The 22,132-nt window shown below is 40.4% G+C and overlaps 1 protein-coding gene across 4 annotated transcripts in view; it reads right to left on the bottom strand.

Moving 5' to 3' along the window:
• Positions 1 to 5,059: 5,059 nt before the first annotated feature.
• Positions 5,060 to 22,132, bottom strand: part of BTBD3 (BTB domain containing 3) — a 33,607-nt gene continuing 16,534 nt past the window's right edge. For all 4 annotated transcript variants that reach the window (XM_012526482.4, XM_004461825.4, XM_058287564.2 and 1 more), the window contains exons 2-5: positions 13,454 to 13,709; positions 12,868 to 12,958; positions 12,159 to 12,277; positions 5,060 to 9,284 (exon numbers count right to left, since the gene is read on the bottom strand). In XM_012526482.4, the coding sequence (XP_012381936.1) occupies positions 8,252 to 9,284; positions 12,159 to 12,277; positions 12,868 to 12,958; positions 13,454 to 13,596 (1,386 nt within the window). In that variant the 5' untranslated portion in view covers positions 13,597 to 13,709 and the 3' untranslated portion in view covers positions 5,060 to 8,251. The remainder of the gene's footprint in view (positions 9,285 to 12,158; positions 12,278 to 12,867; positions 12,959 to 13,453; positions 13,710 to 22,132) is intronic.

Raw genomic sequence — 22,132 nt, 5'->3', positions numbered from 1 at the left:
CAAGCTAGACTACCCATGGTAAACTTCTTCCAAGGGTTCTCAGATGCTCGTATGCACATACACACACTCAGCTTTTCCAGGGTAACTTTCTGAGGAATGCCAGACAATTCCCTGGCATAAAAGGAATCTGATATGCTAGAATCCATTCACATCAGAATAAATTCTAACTTTCATTAGCATGACAACATTGAAATATTAGAAACTGGATTCGAATATGAGAATTCCTCAACAACATAGCTCTTTGTTCAGCTTTATATACTCCCTTGCTATTGCCCAATGATTTAAAAAGAGCAAACAAGGGAGCACATGAGGTTCAAGCAGCAGAGAGCCTGTTTCCCACACGGGAGGTCCTTGGGTTCAGTTCCCAGGGCCTCCTTAAAAACAAAAGAACAAACAACAAGCAAACAAATGAGAAAACCAACTCAGGGGAGCCAGTGTGGCTCAGTGGCTGGGTGTTGGCTTCCCGCATGCGAGGTCCTGGGGTCAATCCCCGGCTGTTGTACCTCAAAAAAAAAGAAAAGGCAACAAAACAACACTTCTATTTTACTTTTTTAATTGTCTGCACTGACAACTTGTTAAAAGTGCCTGTAAACTCAAAGTAAACTGGCTCTAATAAATGTATGAGTTTATGACCTTTCATCTTTCATTTTACTTAATACTTGGCACTTCCTGTTTGCCTGGTACTGTTCAAAGTGCCTTGGGAATATTAATATATTTAGCCATCATAGTAACTCTCTGAAGTCACTCTTATTAGTGCCACTTTCTTAAGAGAACTGAGGCTTAGGGAGGTTAAGTAACTTGCCCAGTCATATGCAGCTGGAGTCCAGCTTCAAACCCAGGCAGTCTTGCTCCAGATTCATAACTATTAACCACTACACTATGTTGACTATTTTTTAAAAATTGAAGGATAGAATCAAGGGTGGGAGTCTTTAACCTACTCTCTACAGAGGATGGGAGAATAAGCACTGTTTCCCTTCCCTCTTCCATTCCAACTTCAGCCAGCTCCCTTCAACTGGACGTTAGATCCTGCACCCTGGGCTCCCCCCTCGTCTCCAGAATCACCATCCTTCTCTCCTCTCGCAGACTCCTGTCCTTGCCTGCGTGTTCCTCCTGCCTCCAGTCTGACCCAGTCTCTCCTTGGTAGAGTTCAGAAAGACGTTTGTACAACACAAAACTGCTGTTCTGTCGTTCACTTCTTTGATGGACTGCTTTATTCTGTAGACACAAGACAGATAACTCAGCCTCACACGAGGTGCTCCCTGCTCCCGGCTCCCGCCCGCTCCATACCCTCCCCTGCCTGGCCCACCGTGAGGAGGTGGCCCCCTTCATAGGGGAACCATACTGAACTCTGCCGTTCTACTGCCCCATCCCCCATTCCTCTTCTGCGATTTCCTTCACTCTGTTCCCCATGTTTCCCTAGATAATTCTCATGCATCCTTGAACACCCAGCTCAAGCCTCCTTTCTCCTGGGAAGCTTACTGCTGCCCACCCCAGCCCAAGGCTGATCTAGGCTGCAGCCTCAACGCTCCTGGACTAACTGAGGGGTTCCGCTGCTACCCCCCAGCACTGCTGGCTGACCCGCCCAGCTCCCTGCCCTGACACCACTCCCCGGAGGCCAGGGGACCAGGGCCGGCTGTCAGGCAGCATCCACATCCACATCAAGCCCGTCAGCCTGCAGGGCCTCGGGCCCCACCCACGGCCTCCCGGATCCCACCCCCACTCACCAGGCATCCCCTCTCAGCCCCCCCCAGCAACCTCTCCTACTGCCAGGACAAGCAAGGCATTCGCAAATGTTAATGAGCTAATGAACTTTGGGGTAATCCTTGGAATGACTCATTAAACCTTTTCACTGTCTTTTCCAGGGAGCTAAATTATCTGAAATAATAGTATAAATATTCTTGAGCCCATTAATGTCTCCAAACATTTTGAGAACTGGAATTTTCTTTACAGATGAAGAACTAGGACACCTTTTAATTTTGAATTGGTTAAGGTTCATGTATGCTGAGCATTTCTACAGTATAGGGGGTGCTGAAATAAAAGGTGAGAGCTGGTTAAGACAAGCACAAAAATAAAAATTTTGTTTTGTCCCATGCATAGAATGCATTTCAAAAGTATATTTTGATACAGCACTATAAAGCAAAAGGTGGCACTCTGCTTCAAGCTTTGAAAAATTATTTGCAGTTTTCACATATGGTCATTATCTTTCTTCAACTACTTTTTGAACAAAGCAGTTTAGGAAGGAAAATGCAAACTGTACAGCCACAGTAAAGACTGCTGTATCAAAACATTATCTCATAGACTATTCTCCTTTCTCACAAAATTCTTTAAGCTATATCTTGGTCACAAAGATGTATTACAGCACTTCCTGTTAAAATTAACAAGGCCACTATATGATTTATTTTTAATTATTTTTTCAGGTCTAATTCCAGTCCTCTAAAACAAGCTGACATAAAAGAGATTGTCTATTAAATATAAAACTGTTTGACAAAGCCACAAAAACAAAAAAGTATGACTTAATCTTGAAATGTTTCCATACTGTAGTTACATGAAGTAAAATTGAACTTAATTCTTACAGTAATTTTTCTGTTTTTGTTTTTGAGGTACCTGGGCTGGTGATTAATACCAGGACCTCGTATGTGGGAAGCCAGCACTCAACCACTGAGCCGCATGGACTTCCCCCTTAGTTGGTTTTGTTTTGCTTGTTGTTTGTTTCTTCAGGAAGCACCAGAAACTGAACCCAGGACCTCCCATATGGGAGGCAGGAGCTCAATTGCTCAAACCACATTCACTCTCTCCAGTTAACTTTTTTTTAAAAGGAATTGATCTGTAATTTTCTTTTATTGTGTTTTTTTTTAAGATTTATTTATTTCTCTCCCCTCCACCCCCACCCCGGTTGTCTGTTCTCTGTGTCTATTTGCTGCATCTTCTTTGTCCACTGTTGTTGTTGTCAGGGGCACAGGAATCTGTGTTTCTTTTTATTGCGTCATCTTGTGTCAGCTCTCCATGTGTGCCGCACCACTCCTGGGCAGGCTGCACTTTGTTTCGCGCTGGGCAGCTCTCCTTACGGGGTGCACTCCTTGCATGTGGGGCTCCCCTACGCGGGGGACACCCCTGCGTGGCAGGGCACTCCTTGCGTGCATCAGCACTGCGCATGGGCCAGCTCCACACGGGTCAAGGAGGCCCGGGGTTTGAACTGCGGACCTCCCATGTGGTAGATGGACGCCCTAACCACTGGGCCAAGTCTGCCGTCTAAAGTTAACTTTTAACACACACAAAATACACATACCTTTTATATCACTTCACCTAGATACTAACAACAGCCTAAAGGGAAATCAGTAACTAAAGAGTAAACTAGTGTTTAAGTGCTATAAGTTGCTATAAGTCTAACAGGTAACTTCACTTTATGTACTAATGTCATTTGCACAGATTTATTTAAAGCACAGGTTTGGCAAAGGAAGAGTGGGTTATTTTGCATAACTGGGTATCTTGAAGTTAGGGACTTTTTAGATGACAGTGTAAAATAGCAGCATCTGCTAGTAAAACTGCTGTCCAATGGAGATTTAAATAAACAGACAAATGGAAAACAATTTAGCAGATAGCTAGGGTCTGCATAAATAGGAATTACAATGTTTCCCACACCTCGCTCTCTCCTGCCAACAAAAAATCAAGTTTCAGAAGAGGCAGCAGAGGGAAAGGCTCATGTTGAGAAAACGTACCCCAGCATTTCTTCAGAGACCAACCTACAGCTGCCAGTGTCTTACACTGCTTGGTGAGTGACAGGGTCAACCGCCATCTTCATCTCATCCCAAATATTTCCAACTACTTGGCAATTTCTTGGTTGAGAAACTTTTTTATCAGTGCTTATAAAATAAGCAGCAAAAATCTATTTTTGAAACCATTCCTCAGTATTTTTTGATAACATATTCTGGAAGAGTAAGAAAAAGGTAACATGAAGTTTCAAACAAAGGGAATAGTTGGTCAAAATTGCAAATGGCCCCACAACAGCTGAAGTTATTAATTAGGAGTCCAAAGGTGGTCATCCTGGACTGAAGCACTTCAAAGGCACTCAGGGCCCTGACCTAACAAGCACTTAAAATAGCCAAGGTTGGGAAGGCACTTGCTGGTTCCAGGCTCTACGTTTCACATCATTACATCCTCAGGAACGCTCTCCTCCTTCCCGTTTTCTCCCAAGGTTAAGGCTATGGCTTTCACAGGCAAGCCAGACAGTCAACTGGGAAGAAAGTATAATTCCAGTGACAAGGTGATTCATGAGTCCTAACAATAGAAAAGGATCATTCCCAAATGTCTCGGGATCCTGAAAAAAAGCATATGAATTAAATTTTAATAGCAACAGAGAAGAGACGATGGCTAAGACTTTCTTGGAGTAAAGATCTTCGAAATTCACGTTGTATTTCCGATTAAGCAGATGAGAATACATGGCTATATTTCCCTTATTCTTTGAAAAAGTTCAAAAATCCTTTGAGCAGGTATGCTACAGAAACTGAACTCTGAGCAGGTGACGTGGGTAAGCAAACATGCAAAGGTTTCACAACGAACTCCAGAAGAAAAGCAACAGAAAACTGAAAAGATATCCATGTATGTGTCTAATTACGCAGGAATGAGCATGCATGTGTGTTTGTGTGTAGATACACACATATGGACTTGATTTTTTTATTCCTACTGGTCACATCCAAAGCTAGAAGTTACTCAGTCTCAACATCTGCTTAGTGTAGTGACACCCACGGACAACTAAGCAGCTATAGCATCCGAATGCCAGCCAACCACAAATTCCATAACAGGAATATAAATGTACCATTCACTCCCCCTCATTAACTTAATAGTCAAGCTTTGAACAACGCAATTGATTAACATATTCATTGTTCTCTTATACTTTTGACTTAATTTTTTTTTCACTTCTTTAGGGACCAGATACCTGAATACTTAGCAAACAAACACTCCTGTAAAATTATCTATGTAAAATGTAGTGACACCAAATATGCCAGAATTAATTTTTTTTTATTTTTCAAGAGAGCTACAAAAACACTAAGGAAAACAAATCTATGAACCAGTTTAATTTTATTTGCATTTAACGTGATTATACACATTCATGTGTCTAACAAGATCTGCACTGTTACATTAAAAATACAGTACAATAACATTCAACATGAGGTACTTCATATTTATATATTTTTCCTTCATAAATAATGCTGTAAGCTACTAAATTCAAGCACCCTGCTGCACAAGTGGCTAGAGGGTCCTGAAATTAGCTGAGCTTTTTAAACACCTTAAAAACAACAACAAAAAAAGAGACAGTTCAGTGCAATAATTATGTAGAAATTAGACCATTTACTTAAATACTATTTTAAGATATGCTTAAAGAACGTTACATTAGAACTGCTAGCCTAGTTACCCTTTATCCCCAGTATTAACAATGACAAAGACTGCCAGATACATTGAGAAAAGCATCTACAGCATATTCTATTTAATAAAGTTGTGTTTATATGCTAGAGTTGCCTGCCTTGTCAGAACAATGGTTTCTAGTTTTAAAAGATACAAAATTGCAGATTACCAAAAAAATAAATAAATAAAGCAAACACATCAGCCTTCATTCCATTTTGTCAAAAATGCAGAAGGGAGAATGGGTTTTAAAAAAAAATCTTATTCTAAACACAACTTTCAAATTTAACCCCACAGCTCTCAGCACAAGCCAATCAGATGATGAAGCTGCCTGCCCCCCAGCCCATTTGTAAAGTGATAGGAATTAACATAGCATTAAGTTCTATGTCCAGTGCACAGGATCATATCCAACAGTCACCAAGCAGCTCCCCAGGCACGTGGAGAACAGCCAGCGAAAATGGGAGCACTGGCAGGGAGTGTCCCTGGGGGAATAATCCCCATCGAAGGTTATCACACCCACCTCAAGAAGCTGATACAATGAAATTAGTATTAAGTAAAGTTTCTTCTCCTGTGGCTTAAAAGCAAGTGCCTTCTAGTCAGGTATACAGTCAATCGATTTGCATGGTAGCAATGAGTTACTGAAATGTTTAACCATGCTTTAAAAACAAAATCCTCTGTAGAAGTTTTGTTGTGTTTTGTTTTTAGTTAATTGAAAATGTACCTTTATTTCACCTTTTTGTTTTGCCAAAACTAGAATCTGTAATTTCTCTAATATGAAGTCACTGCTGAACCACTGTGCCAAGCTGTCTTGGGAGTAGTACTCCCCTACAATCACCAGTAAGTTTCTGATCACCTACACTAACAGACCTAGGTAACGGCAAAGGTGACTACAAAAATGTCCCAAGATCCAGTGTTCTCCACCATCAGGCGAAGGCAACAAGCCCACACCTGCAGGGGTAGAAGTGGCCCAGAAGCACGGAAACAAGGTAGGGCAGCCACTCCTTGGGGCCCTGCCAGGTCACAGGGGACCACGTCTGCCCACCTCTCACCAGCCAGGCAGGGAGGAGACAACTCCTGAGTCAGCAAATGCGCACACACACACCCCGGGACTAACTCCTGGCTCCAGGTAAGCCGGCTTGGGGCTTTCAGAGCAGGAGAAGGAGGTGGCCAGGGACCACACTCTGGGTGGCAGGGAAGCGACCTCAGGATCACTCTGAGCAGAAAAGCTGCCCAGAAAGCACATGGATCCTTCAGCTGGAAGGGAACACCTGGGCACTGCCAGGATCACAGGCACTAGACCAGGACAAGCCATCACTGAAGGAGAATCTTTGGATGGGGATTTCCCTCCTTTGTGTACATCATCCATGGACAAATAAGAGCTGGATGTGATGCTGATGCAGTGAATATTAGGTATAATCAAGGGTGTCACTCCAGACCATTTTCTAAAAACCCTGCAGGCATATATTGGCACTTTAAGATAGCTAGAGGAGAAATTCTAGCAGTCTAGAAACAGGACAGAATTATAATGAACTAAGAAGATAGTATGTGGTCAAAGTAGACAAGGTAAAGTACATTCCAGATTAAAAAAAAAAATCAATGAATAAAAGTGTCTTATTACATTAACATGTAGTGCTACAAAATTAATTGTTATTCCACTTGTCCAAAGAATTGTTTGGTCCTTTCTTAATGGGATAAAGGGAACAGGAATTCTATACAATACGACTTATGAAAACAAGCAAATAGTGGGGGACCAGAAGATAAGTGGGGAGAAAATAGTTTGGCTTTTTCAAACTAGGTATTATAATGTGCCATCAATTAAAATATTTGTAGTATGGGACACTTTTGGGGTAATTCCCCTTCCCAATTCAAAAATAACTTCCTAGTTCTTCACAAGGGTGAAACAAATTATTTCTTCAATGTTCTTATCCCAAGGAATTAAGACTGATTGCTTCATATAATTCATGATGACAAAAAAATTTAGTTTTGTATGTGTGTGTGTTCCAATAAAACTTTATTTATGGGCACTGAAATAGTTTCTTTTTAATAACTGTTTTAGTTTTAATTAATAGGGTGCAACTTTTTTCTATTGACAGTAAAATTATGTAAATTAGTTACTTCCAAAAGAAGTGCCTTACTTCAATACTTTTTGTCTTCTGAACTAAAAAAAGATAAATCTGCTTATAGCAGAAGTCATAGCCTAAACAAACACCCAATTCCTTATTTTATTTTTCTAGTTTACATGGACAGTGTGGTGTTTAATAAGTAACAACATTATGAATTTAGGATTTTAAGAAAAGCAAAGCCCAAAGCAAAAAGCTAAAAGGAACAAAATATATGCCAAACATGGCTTTTTTTTTTTAACAAATCTACTTTCTAGATTATTACTCATGAACCAAAACTTCTTTCAAAATTGTAAAACTGAGGTTTATCTGTTTTTTTTGGGGGGGGAGGGTTCTGTTTAAAAATAACTCTTCTCATCATTATTATTTTTGGCTATTTATTTCTACACATCAAAATAAAGCCCAAAACAAAACCGGAGGGGACCCAAAAATTTCGGTAAAAGGGGCAAAACTGGGAGGTCAGCGGGGCCGTTGGAAGAGCACATAGGTGTCCAGGCGCGGCTCTGAAAACATTAACGCCTTACGAATTTGGCTCTTTTAAGTGTACAGTTAAAAGCTGAAAGCTGCTTTTTCACCTGCACAGAATTAACAGGCTAAAAGAAATGAGAAACTGCCTATAGCTTCATAGATTACAAGTTACCTGCGCCGATCACATATCTGCAGATGAGCTAAGCATCAAGCAAGTAGGAACCAGATGTGCCCTCACAGCAGCCTCTGCTTCGGGAAGAGTGTTTTCAAGCATAGAATATGAGTTCAGGGATCTGCCCACCCTGTACCCCAGTGCCATTGGTGCTGTCTGAGGAGCACTGAAACTGGACAGTCACTTTGCCACACTGAACCTCTGTCATGCCCTCCTGTCCAAAGTAGCTGAGCTCGTTGCCGTCCAGGATCACGCTGGCGGTGTAGAAGGTATCCGGCTCAATCTGTACGGGGTACTCGAACCACACGGGGAAGGTGCTGCTGGAGCCGTCTGAGAAATACTTGCTCAGGTTCTGCCCCAGCACCACACCCTGCCTCTTGAGTTCAATCTTGGCGCTGTACTCGGCAGAACCGCAGCTGGAGCCGTATAGCCCAAAGCCAGCGATGAACACCCTCTTATCGACCGCAAACTGGATGCTGTCACAGCGGCCCCGATAGCGCCACTGGTTGCTCCGATAGGCACAAGACTGGAAACGGTGGCAGCGCTGCGGGACAAGACCCTTGCGGGCTTTACTTACAAACTGCAACTCGGGCTTTTTGGCTGCAGTGTACCAGAGGAAGATGTCATTGGTCTCATTGAGAGTTAGAACTCCGGACTGCGCAGCACCATTGGCAAAATCATCCAGGGCCATCGTGGGTATTCGGATCAGGTAAAGCGCCTTTCCGAGGACCTTGCGCTTATTTTCAATGCTCAAGGCTAGATCTTGCCGCTGGCATTCTACTTCAGCCCAGTTGAGAGCTGCCTCAAAAACCACAATTTCTTTGGCATTCAGAGTTTCCCTGCGGAGGATACTTTCTAGCGTCTGGAAGTCAATATCACAGAATCCCTCGGACTTGAGTGCTAACTCAGCCTGGGCGTCGATCACCTCCCAGCAGCGCTGGGTCAGGTCTGGCTCTTCGAACAGACAGCTCTGGGAAAGGAGCACACAGGCGTTTTTGGCGCTCAGGCTGGTCTCCAGGAAATTAACACAGGCTCTGGCAAGGTGAGGGACAATGTACTTTTTGGCAGCATATAGAGTGGCCAGCACTGTGTCAGCAGCCAAGTCAATTTCATCACAATAGATGTATCTGAAAGAGAGCACACAGTGCATCAATGGAATTTGCACAAAAATGAGAGCATCCAGCCTGAAAAAGTTGCAGTTACATGCAAATTAGTTCCAAGAAAATTATCTTATATGACAATTATTATAAAAATTTTCAGGGATTAAAGAAACATCTGAAATACATTCACAAATCATTAACATTTGAACTCAGTTGGGATTAGAATTAAAGACATTAACTTTGTGTTACCATTCTTGCTTCTGTTTTATATGCTGCATTCAGTGTCTTCTCAACAAAAACAGAAGATGCTAGAATTGTGTGAGAAAGAGCTGCATATCAGAAATAATCAATATTAGGGAAAAAATCCAAAATTCTATTACCTATAATATAGTATATGTAATCAAAAAAGGTCCCCCTATGTTTAGGAACAATATGTAGAGTTTAACTTTAAGATTTTCTACATCTAGATAGAAACTAAGACTGTCTTGGGTTTTATCCTAAATAAGGAGCAAAATCTGAGATTAAATAAAATATTTCTCAAGTAGTTCTAAATTGAATGGATTATCAAATATGGACTTTGATGCTATACTCTAGTTAACTTGAGAACCCAACATAGGTTTTAGATTTGGCTTTTTTTTTTTTCAACTCCAAACTCTTCCTTGTCCTCCACACATTCTGTCCACCTTCAGAATTAAAGAATTCATTGTTTTCAGGTAGATTTAATTAAAAGACAAAACAGGAAAACTTAAATATGCACTTATTTCTTTGCTACAGTGAACTATTGCCAGAAATGAAACACTTCTTGGGGTTCAGGAAACTGTGGCAGGCTCCCAAAAGGGTACGTGAAGGCAGAGATCACCTGCTTCTTTTAGATTGCTACAGATGACATAGGATAGTTAGTGAGGACCACATATGGATGAAAAACCGATACTGACAACATGTAATTTTAAAATGTTTCTAGCTAAAGGGTATGTCTACTTCCTTAGAAGTTTTCCTCAGTGAAACACATACAACTTAAATTAGCAAGCCTTCTGTAAGAAAATGCAAAAACACAAGGCAATGAAAAAAATTTCCATAACCATAAATGGAACCTGCGCTTTTGCTCCTAAAGGGTGCAGCCGACTACTGCCAGCCAGGCCGTTGACACTGACTGCAGCTCAGTACTGCTCCAGAAGGACCGGTGTGGGGGTCATAGAGCCCGACAGCACTTGGAGGTTCTGACCCTGGGCCTGTCGAGTGACACTATCCTTTTCAGGGCTATGGTTACTCACCCACAACACTGGGGGCAGGAGAGTGGCTGCCACAGCGCAGTACCCAGCAACTCCAGCAAGGGTGGCAAATGGCACATTACTACATTTCTGATTTTTACCGCATTACACGGATGGTATGCATACTTTTTAAAAGCTATGTTAACATATATTCTAGGCAATACATCTGAGAGACAAGATGCTTGTCAAAGGACAAGTGAAATGTAATTCTCAAGGAATCTTGCTCACGTTTCCTTATTACATGTCTCCAGATGACACAACACTCTACTTGACTGCAGTGAAGCCAAAATGCTAAACTGGAGCTAGCATTCTCCTTAGCCACAGATAACACTGTCCAATATACAAAGCTGTGACTTTGCCGCAAAACACACACACGCACACACACACACACACACACCCTTGCAGGTAAAACTGGTTTCTGTACAGTATGTCTAAAGGTCCCAAAGGTCATAAAGTGCTGGCTTAGTTGACACGTTGGTACTTTATATGCTCCCTTGCCTTTAATTTCCCCATGTCCCACCACACAAGTTCCAGCCAGCAACAATTAGACTTCAAAACTGCCTTTTGTCAGTTATTGTATTTTTTGAAGTTGAAACAGTTTTTTTTAAACTAGAATATGAATTAAACACTTTTAAGTTTAGGACTAACCTCTTTGTTCAGTAGGCAGCAGACAACATTTACCCACCACATTTTCACCCTTTGTGGGATTATTGTCCTGCTACCTGGTCAACTGAATACTTTTTCCAACAAATACTATATTTACTCAGAGAACTGAAATCCCTACAACACCATATAATTGTGAACTCTGATATACTCTGGTGTGGTAAAATAAAGGATTAAGAAAAATCATATAAATACTATTTAGAATAATCACTGGATTTTAATCACATGGTAGATTATCACATTGTATTACACTAGTACCTGGTAAAGAAGCTGATTCTATTTACGTGGTTAACATTTACTGGATTCGGGAAAACACAGTCCAGATATAAATCTATGCTTTCATAAAGACATAACATCTTAGAGCTTTACATTTCTACATTTCCAGTTAAAGTTTTCCTGTATAAGGCCATATAACACTACAGGTAACTTGTACCTTTCAAAAATTTCTCCTCCACTATCAAACGTATACGCTTATCCTTCAGAGAGGATGACTGGTTTTATATAAGAGCTTGTGTATGTGTGCACGAAGACCAGATTATTTCAGACAATATGTTTTACATTTGCTGATAAAAAGACAATAATTCTTTAAGAACTCAGAAATCTTCTAACTGGCGCTATTTAAAATAATTTCTTTCTTTAAAGACTTCTTCCCAATACCTTCATAGAGAACACCCCCTATTAGATTATGCCTACATTAGAAAGTTATTTTCCTTTCATTCTAAGTCATTAAAAATCACATCACTATACTTGCCACTTGCCCCCAAATCCCACATCAAGGTGTGATTATTCTGCAAGCTTTCCACTGAGTGATGCACAATTTTCTCCAAAATCATTTACAAGGTAAGCAGCACCCTCTTTCTTTGTCAGTGTTTCCCTTTTCTGTTACACAGAACTTCTATTTAACTGTAAGACCTGCAGAGTATAAATACAGCATAAACAAACTCTTTCCCAACACACGGATGATGCTTACTTCAGCATAGCAAGAAAGGCAGCAGGTTCGACATCTGGTATACGGATTTCATCTTTGTCCTCAGCAAGTTCTCCGTAAAACATTGCATGGAACACAGAGCTCCCAACAGCTAAAACATACTGTGGAGAAAGGGAAATCTTATTTCATGCACTAACTTGAAAGCATTTTCAGAAAATCAATCCAGACAAACAACTCGAGGCAATGAGATTTGGTGGACACAGGGCACCAAAACCTGCTCCCTTTGCAAAGCCAAGGTCTGGTATATCTTACTGTGGAAGCCAAAGATGAAGTTCACACCAAACAGTCTCTATACCATGCTAATTATTATCTCAAGGCTTTAAGATATTAATACACAAATTCCCTCATTACAAAAAAAAACAGATAAAATACAAAGCTTCTCTAACTCATTTCCAGGGGAAGGGTAAACATATGATTTTCCCAGCCTGTCACAATAACTTCCAGAGATCTTAGCCCATGACTGGAGAGTTAAGCCGGCATATTTTTGAGGGATATCTAAAGCAAGGTAGAAGGAGACAAAGAAAAAATTTAGCATGGCCAAAGCCCTTTGGACAGCCTGCACTTTCTCTGTGATCAGGCAAAACATGCACTGCCTGCCACGGGCAAGCTGCCCACACCAACTTCCAAGCTCCCGGCGAGAGCCCCTCTTTGTGGCTCACAGGTCTAAACCGGTAATGCAGCAGTCGCTTACTTTGTGTCCTGGCAACCGCTGAGTCCCACCTGGTGGCCCAACCACAAAATGTACATCTGCCATCAAATCATTATTGAACATCACCGCATTTCTAGAAATACAGAAGCAATTCATTAATTCACAGCAGCTAGCATTTTTAATACCCCCTCCCACATAAAAAAAAAACAGAAAAGATTTGAAAGCTAAGCAGCAGTTTAATAACATCAGGGCAAAACAAAGATAAAAGTTCTAACTAAACAACTGTCTTTGTAATCATTGCAAACACATGGGAAATAACTAAAGTTAAAAAGGAAAAAAAAAAGTTCTCCAAACTTTTCATAAGGCTAAAGGACAAATAAAAGGTTTCTATCTTCCAAGATCCAGACACAACCCTATCGTTAAAAGGTACAGCTTGCAAAAACGTTTTTTTTCCTAAGAGGAAAACAGCTGTACTGTTTTGGAAAAGATACAAGGCAGTCTTCCATTCCCAATAAAGCTTCTGGGATGAGGAAACACAGATTTGTGCTAAAATACATCACAGGTTGTGCAAAAGCAGAAACTTCAACACAGGAAAACTTTTAGGTAAACAAGCTGGCCCGGTACTTACCTTTCTCTGATGGTGGGGTAAAGACCCTGCCAATTTGCAGCTGGGATAAGGTTGTTGTTACTGAGATTCTGCTGGTGGAACTGCGGGACAGTGGTGGTGCTGGAGGGGGCTGGTTTTTTACGGGGGAATATATCAGCAGCCATCTTCTTCTTTTTAGTTTTCAAGGTAATAATTTCATAGCAAACCGGGGGCAACTTGCTGCTGCTGCTGGTATTAGCTTTCTTCGAGCTTTTCTTGGATCTGTTCTTTACCGTCTCTGGAAGCATCAAGAAGAAGGTGAGACATTTCATGTTCTTTTCCTTGTCATCTACCATGAGTACAGTATGCCTCTTTAGAGCTAGAGATCCCAAATTGGTGCGAACATCAAGGAAAAGAGGTTAGCACGAGCTAGGAGGTTAACTAAAAACAACAAACTATAATTTGCTTCTTTCCTTAGCCAGGCAAGGTGACCTTTTCACTATGTTGAATAGAAACTGGCTTTAAGTTTTATCCAGTACTTGGTCTGTTAAATATATCCCCATCATGGTTCCTTTTTCTCTTACTTGCTCATAAAAAAATCACCCAGTTTCCTAGATCACCCGTAATTGCTACTCTGAGCAAAGATGACAAGCACAGAGCCGCAGCACTTGTTTTCTGAGTTAGGTGAGCAGGCTGGGCTGGAGCAGCCGATCTGTGCAGCCGGCTCAAGTTGTGTGGTGAACGCTCCAAGGAGGTGTCACAGCCCTGCAGACCAGGCAGCCAGCCAGCGCCCGAGCCAATAGCTGAAGTCCCCAACCGTGATTGGACCGAGCAAAACAGTGACACCTATTGTAACGTGCAGAGTTTGGATGTTAAAGGAACAGCAGTTGCATTCTCTTGCCTGCTGTATATTTAAAGCAGATAAACAACATATGAAACATACTAGAAAGCAGGAAGGGAAGAGTTTATGGCCATAGATTTCTCTTCAAAAGATGTGCATTTTTATTTCCCCAGTGAAACTAGCAGGATCAATAACAAAGGGTAGGGACTGATAGCTACGCTGCATTTCTAATACAATCTTTTTCCTGGCAGCATTTAGTTTCGAATGCTTCAACAGACCCCAGTCGAAAAGCTAAAAGTGATTACTAATAACAAAACCATACTAAACAAATTTATCACAGCTTAAAAGGGAGGGATGCTATTTTTTCTTTAAGTCTCTTTGAACATATGTTATGGTTCTAGAGCAAAATAACAGAAATGAGGTCATGCATTCAAGTTTACCTCCCAGTGCTTTCTAACTCCTATAATGATCTTTGTTAGGAGTCCAGATCACAAAATTTCGCTAGATTAACATTTATACCAGTACGCACAGCTGCACGGAACCAGGAGACAAATTCTAAATGCAAACATAAAATTCAAATGAAACAAAACTGGTAATCAGTGTTTAAAGGTAGTAATTCACTAAAAATATGCCAGATGGGGCCCTGTGTAGGATCTCAAAAGCCAACTTAAATGTTGACTGCATTTAGCCTAAGCATAATTTTAAAGAATATAATCCACAACTTTAACACAAAACCAATAATAAGGCTATTTTGAAGTGATAAGTGTTCCGATGCTGCCTAGTGAAAATGCAAAAAGGTTCTCTGCTTTGAATTAGAGGAATCTAGGCTACTATGTGGTTTCCATATATGTGAATGCTCCAGTAATTTATGTCCAGCTTTGGTGAAAAAGAAAACAAAACACCTGCTGTAGGTTCCACAGGTGTTTATTCATTTGCAAAGAGGGACTAATGAAGAGATTTAATCTCTCTATTTAGATGACTTTCACTGGTCCAAAATGTAGCAGCCACTTGTTGCCCCCCAATCTAATTCACCATTTACCACCTTGGCCTTGGTTTATTCCCCAACATTCGTGTGAATAATGAATGCCTGACAAGTAACGGCTCAACAAATGGGAGCTACTATTGTTATTATTATAACAATAGTAATAATCTACTAAAGACAACACACGAGAAATCAGTCTTTAAGCCTCTAGGCCCCTAAATCACTGAATTGAACCAAGGCATATCCTTTTTTTTTTTTTCAAAAGATTTATTTATTTCTCTCCCCTTTCCCCTGCCACCCTGGTTGTCTGTTCTCTATTTGCTGCGTCGTCTTCTTTGTCCGCTTCTGTTGTTGTCAGCAGCACGGGAATCTGTGTTTCTTTTTATTGCATCATCTTGTTGTGTCAGCTCTCCGTGTGTGCGGCACCATTCCTGGGCAGGCTGCACTTTCTTTCACGCTGGGCGGCTCTCCTTACGGGGCGCACTCCTTGCACGTGGGGCTCCCCTACGCAGGGGACACCCCTGTGTGGCACAGCACTCCTTGCGCGCATCAGCACTGCGCATGGGCCAGCTCCACACGGGTTAAGGAGGCCCGGGGTTTGAACCGCGGACCCCCCATGTGGTAGACGGACGCCCCAACCACTGGGCCAAGTCTGCCGCCCATATCCTTTTTATTGTCATCATTCTTCTTCTTAAAACAGTTGTAAAGCCCCTGCATGATGTACTGTGTATAGAAGACTTCAGTAGAAGGTTATCCTCCGTTTTAGATAGACCCTGAAGTTCTGCTATCTATTACAATTATTGTATTCCCACTTTGCAGAATGACTACATGCTAAGATACAGACACCACATTTACACTTCAATGCTCAATGGTAGAGAGATCTAGAAACTAGTTTGGATTTTTGGGATTTTGTTTTTTTTTAATTGTATTTTTTAAAAGAAGCATCAAACTACATAAATTATACATCAAAAATATTGGGGGGAGGTGGTTATGGCTCAATCAGTTGGGCTCCTGACTACCATATGGGAGGCCCTAGATTCATGTCCCAGGGCCTCCTTATGAAGGTAGGCTCGCCCGCATGCCGCGGAGCGCCGCCTGGCCCGCAGGCGCCGCGGAAAGCCAACTCAGCAAGGTGACACAACAAAAAGGGAGACAAGTAAAAACACAGAAAGGCGCACAGCGAATGGACACTGAGAGCAGACAACGAGCAAGCCGCAAGGGGGGGGAGGGAATAAAAAAAAATATATAGGAGGATTCCCATATATCCCATCCTCTCACCCCAAAAACTCTTCCCCATTAACATCTTTCATTAGTGGTGCATTTGTTGTTAAGTGATGAACACATACTGAAGTACTGCTACTAACCATGGTCCATAGTTTACATTAGAGTTTACATTTTGCACTGCACATTTTTATAGGTTTTGACAAAATGTATTATAGCCTGTATCCATCATTGCAATGTCATTTAGAACTATTCCAATGTCCCAAAAATGTCTCATGTTACACCTACTCTTTCCTCTCCCTTCCCTCAGAATCTCTGGTGGCCACTGCTGTTTATCAGCAATACAAGATCTTCCATTGCTAGAATAATAATAACTCTACTTTAGTCCAGAGTTACATCCCCCCTTAGTTTGTTCATTCCTCAGTCTCGAGGATCTGAGGATGCTGATGCCCACTCTGTTTCTGACCGGGAGGGACTTAGGTCCCAAAGCACCTGGAGAAAAGCATGAAGAAACAAATGAGTTTCAACTATTCAGAGTATTCAAAGTAGCATTCCTCTCAAATGCCACGGTACTTCCTGACCTCTGCCCTCCCAGAAAAGCCCCCACGCCAGGCAGACCTTGAGAGATTGGGATCAATCCCAGACCTCTTCTATCAAGCCTAGCTATCTGGCTTTTCAGGTTAGAAGTAATCCACAAGAATGGACAGGGGATGGAGTCACATAGAGGCAGACATACCAGCTCAGGAACAAAATAGAGAAAGCATGAAAAGCAGACAAGAACTTGGTAGGTTTTGTGATTTTTATTCATTTCAACACCCCTGACCTAACAGCCTTCAAATGAAAAGCATGGCTCTTACAGCTCCAGGTTAAGAGGCAAGTAAAGTACATCTAACAGTTTTAAGCAAAAAAAGTGAGAAAATACTTTGGAAAATGCTCCTTCTGAAATTAGAGATTTTAGTTACCTGGAAAATTAAGTTTTGTGGAAAAACCTAAAAACACTAGTTAAACAAAACAGGGCTACATTTAAATCACCCAGAATTGTGCTGCAAAGAGGGACATTCTCACTCACATGGTAGGAGAGGAGGGTGATGAGTGTGGCTGTTTTTAAAGATAAGTTCTTAACTATATTATGAAATAATCCAAATTTTTTTTTAAAGCTAAGAAGGACTGTTTTTTGAAATTAATGTGAAAAGCATGAAAATTTTTAATAAAATCAAGACAATGAAAAACTTATTTGAGAGCTACCTTTACCTCTTCTTACCATAGAAATAAGGCAGGTAATATATAGGCCCTACTATTCCTACTCAAAATATGGCCCAAGGATCAGTAGCATCAGCATTGCCTGGGAGCCTCTTAGAAATGCAGAATCAGTCGGATCCTGATTCTAGATCAGAATCTGCATTTTAAGGTAATTTGTGTGGCATTAAAGTTTGAGAAAACCTGGTATAAAGAATTAAAGAATTCTGTAGTTCTTCCAATGATTCAATATCAACATCTGGCATCATACTTTACATTCCAATTATCAAATTATCAAGTCAATAGCAAAAGAACTCAAAACAATTTAATTTGGCTTTGGACATAAAATGTAACTAACATCCTTTCATGCAAGGTTCTGAAATTCTTCTGACTAGGTCCTAAGCGTCAAAATTCCAGGATTCAAGGGTACAGGCAGGCAACTGAGTGGTCCCAAGATATTTTACACATTCTCTCAGAAGTCCAGACTATGTTAAAGGATGATGATTTTAGTGGCGGCAAATAAAGGATTAAATATACAAGTGCAAAGGAGATGTGCCACTTAATATTTTAAATAATCCACTTCACAGTTTAAAAAAATAGCAATATGGCAGTAAAAAAGAAAGTACTAATTAGCTATCAAGTCATCTAGTTCCATCCTGACCAATCCACTTAAAATGAAAGACAGACAAGGGCCTTTAAGCAAATTGCTGACTCTTTAAAGACCTCAGTTTCCTCATCTATAAACTAAAGAGGTTAATCTAGAATAGATAAGTGTTTCTCAAACTTCAACTTCAACCCATAGTATGAAAAGCATTTTACAATCTGACCCAGTACACAGGAATGGAAAGAGTATTCACAAAACAAACCTTACTCTTAGCATGTATGCGATAATCTTATATTTTCTATTTTATTCCTTTCTTTTTAAAGTCAATCTTGACTCACTCAATTGATTTTATGACCACAAATTTGAGAAATACCAGTCTAGATTATTTCTAAGGACTTTTAAGGTTTAACATTCCAGGGCTCTTTTCTATCAAAAATTTGGACCAGGATCCACAGAGGAGGAAGAAGGCATTGACTCATTAGAGTCCAGAAAATCCCTCAACTGCACCTAACTTTGGGAGTGCGCATTTATTTCTCTGGAAAGAGAGAGGCCATAGCATTCATCTGCGTTTCAGAGTAAGCCATGACCTAAAACACAATAAAATGCTATGAAAGTCTAAGATTGATTTGAATATGTAAAATATTAGGGTTGCTTTGTTCTCTGCCTTCATTTCCAGTCTACTACATTAAGCCCAAACTATGGCTTCTTTTTCCCCTTGAGATTAAATATAAATATAAACTTTCTAACACAGAAATATCACCCACTAGATTAAAGAGTAATAAAGATGTCAGCCCAGTACCTTCTGCCAAATTTTTACCTCTAGCATTTTTTTTCAACTAGCATTCTATCACTTGTTCCTATACTTCATGAATTTTAAGAGCTGTTTCAAGGCATGGTTAATCTGCTCTAATGAGGTAAATGGGTTAAGAAGCCTATTGATTCTTTATGAAAGTCTTCTAAAAATACATGCTGATCAGGGATACAATGGTGAGAAACATAAGGAACCAAGCTTAAAAGGCTAGTTTTTAACAGTGGGTTTCGGATGATTTTACAAAAGCTGAAAATCCCAATAACAAAATTATCAACAGAATTTAAGGTCACTTAGATCACCTTTTCACTGCTGGAAGGCTTGCCAGCCATTCTGCTTTTATTTACTATAGGCTTGTGGGTTCTGTCTGGGACTTTAATGAAGTTTGGAACTGAAAGGGCCTTAAGAAATCATTTACTACAACTCTGTCTCACAGATAAGGCAACTAGGCGCCCAGAAGATTAAGGGATTTGTGAAAAAGTTCACAATTAACCTTTGGGGCAACTCCTGGACTAGAATGCAGATTCTCCCTAACTGCTTGCCCAGTTCTGTTTGTTTCATTCACTCCAACTTTCATTCCATATCCTAACATGATGCTCTATCTTCAGGCTTCTAATCCACTAAGAAAAACACGTGTAAAATTTAGACATGAAAACCATTAAGATTTATAAGATCCACATCTCTGGAGGAGGCCCCTGCAGGAAAGAAAGTTGGAAGGACACTAACTGGAAGGAAATGGAGAGAACATCAAAGCACTAACAGCCCTGAGGAAGTTGTGCAGAAAGAGAAGAAGTTCTCCAGCCTAAAGGAAAGCTAGAAAACCAGCCACTCAATTAAAACCAACTAGTTCTATGTCAAGGACTGAGGGCCATTTGTCATTACAATGCTGGCAACTCTTGTTTAACTTGCTATATCTCTGGACTTGAACATGGTTTAGTACAGTACACCTGAACAGCTACAGCACAGTGAGGTTACCTGAGGTTAAAAGAGGCAGGGGGGACTGAAGGATTTGCACCACTTGCAAAAACTATTGATACAAATTAACAGAGAAGTTTAACCTGCTAAATCCTAGTAGACTGTTTTTGTTTTGTTTTGGAAGGGTTTTTTTCCCCCTCTCTACTAAGCAAAAGTATTGTTTGTGATTTGGGAAGTAAAAAGATAAGCAATCAAACTTTGGTAATTGCCAAAGGCAGCAGTAGCTGCTATAAAACAGACTATATGCTTTCTATTAAATTTGAAAATAAACATGGAGTCAAGCATTGGCAGCATGGTAGAGTTTACAAGGCAAGAGCCTATGACAATTAACCAATTACTCAGTATCTTTGAGCCTTATTTTCCTCATCTGCTAAATGGGTAATTATACCTGGCTCACCCCTCTCAGGTTTACTATGAAGGCAAGATTATATGTTTGTGAAAGCTCTTTGATAAAAGTGGAAAGCACCCTAAAAAGGTCAGCTCTCACCATTAGTGGCAATTGAGTTCAAAGCAGGAAACATCATTTGTGATACAATCTGCCCAAAACCCAAAGATTAGCTGGGCTCAGTGCCCCTCTATGCTTCCAGGCTTCAAAGCTGCTGACATTTCATCCCATCTGCAGGCTTGCTCTAGCCCTACCCACAAGTCAAGCAGGTCCGACCCGCTGTGGATCTTGCTCAGATTTTGTAGGCAAGGTTGAATAAGCAAGATTTGTGTCGTTTATCTGAAACTGGACTGTGCCTTATAATTGATAGTATCTCATAACTATAACTGTTAGAGCCCCCCCCCTTTTTAGTGGTACACAAAATAATGCATGTCTTACAAGTGATAGCACCTTGCAGTCAGTAAAATAAGTTAAATATATATAAGTGAACAGAAAGAAAGGCATCTCTTCTTTAAGTTTGTTAATTATTCTGCTAACCAGCAAGAAGACAGCTCACAATTCTAGCTGAACTATATTAGAATAATTGAGTTTTCACCAAGTAGTCATTTGATAAAGTATATAATCATAGTTCTCAATTGAGACTGCTATGACAACAGTTGATATGGTAGAAAGTCTAGATGGAAATTCCAAAATGTCAATTTCCATAGCCTGAACTGGTATGAGTTCCAGTATTAACAGAATGCATTTCTAATATTTTCTCAAGCCTCACAGTTATAAAAATACATAAAATTTACTAGCAGAAATCTCTTACTACCTGAGTAATATTTGCTCAAGATATTTTATCAAGCGATACACGGTTAAACATGGAGCTAAATGATTCCTTATAAGTTACTGCTTATTAAAACAGAATCTAGGGAAGTGGATATGGCTCAAGCAATTGGGCTCCCACCTACACATGGGAGGTCTGTGGTTTGGTTCCCAGTGCCTCCTAAAGAAGACAGTGAGCTGGTACAACAGGCAGGTGCAGCAAGCTGACACAACAAGATGACGCAACAAGAGACACAAGAAGAAAAACATAATGAGAGATACAACAAAGCAGGGAACAGAGATTCCTGGTACCTCCTAAAAAGAGGATGAGCAGGACAGCGAGCTGGCATGACAAGATGATGCAACAAGAGACACAAGAGGAAAATTCTAATAAGAGACATAACAAAGCTTCCCTCCCATATCAGAGAAGAAACAAAGAAGACAGACACAGAAAGTACAAACAACGAGGGGGTGGAAAGAGAGAAATAAATATTTAAAATAAAAAGAAAACAATCTATATTAAAATGTTAGCTTAACTGGGAGAAATATTATGTTAAAATGATCCCATTATACATGTGACTCTCCCCTAGGTACCTGAAAACAAATTTGTTCAAAGACAAGTAACATCAGGCCTTCAGGAAGTCTCTTATGAGAAAGTTCTGATCTAAAAGAGGACATCAATCATAATGGAAATGCTGCAATGGAACAACCACACCCAACCATTTCTGTGGCTTTCTCTGTCATATGTTGGCTTTAGTTGATATGGAAGGAAAATATGTGTTATGGTCACTTAAAGATTAAAAAAAAAAATTCTGTTTTTTTTGTGTGTTTACTGTGGTGTCCTATTTTTTCTGGTATTAGG

The sequence above is a fragment of the Dasypus novemcinctus genome, chromosome 24 (genome assembly GCF_030445035.2).
Source record: "Dasypus novemcinctus isolate mDasNov1 chromosome 24, mDasNov1.1.hap2, whole genome shotgun sequence".
NCBI classification, from domain to species: Eukaryota; Metazoa; Chordata; class Mammalia; order Cingulata; family Dasypodidae; genus Dasypus; species Dasypus novemcinctus.
Note: the sequence above shows the minus strand (reverse complement) of the source record. Positions and strands in the feature narration are given on the sequence as shown.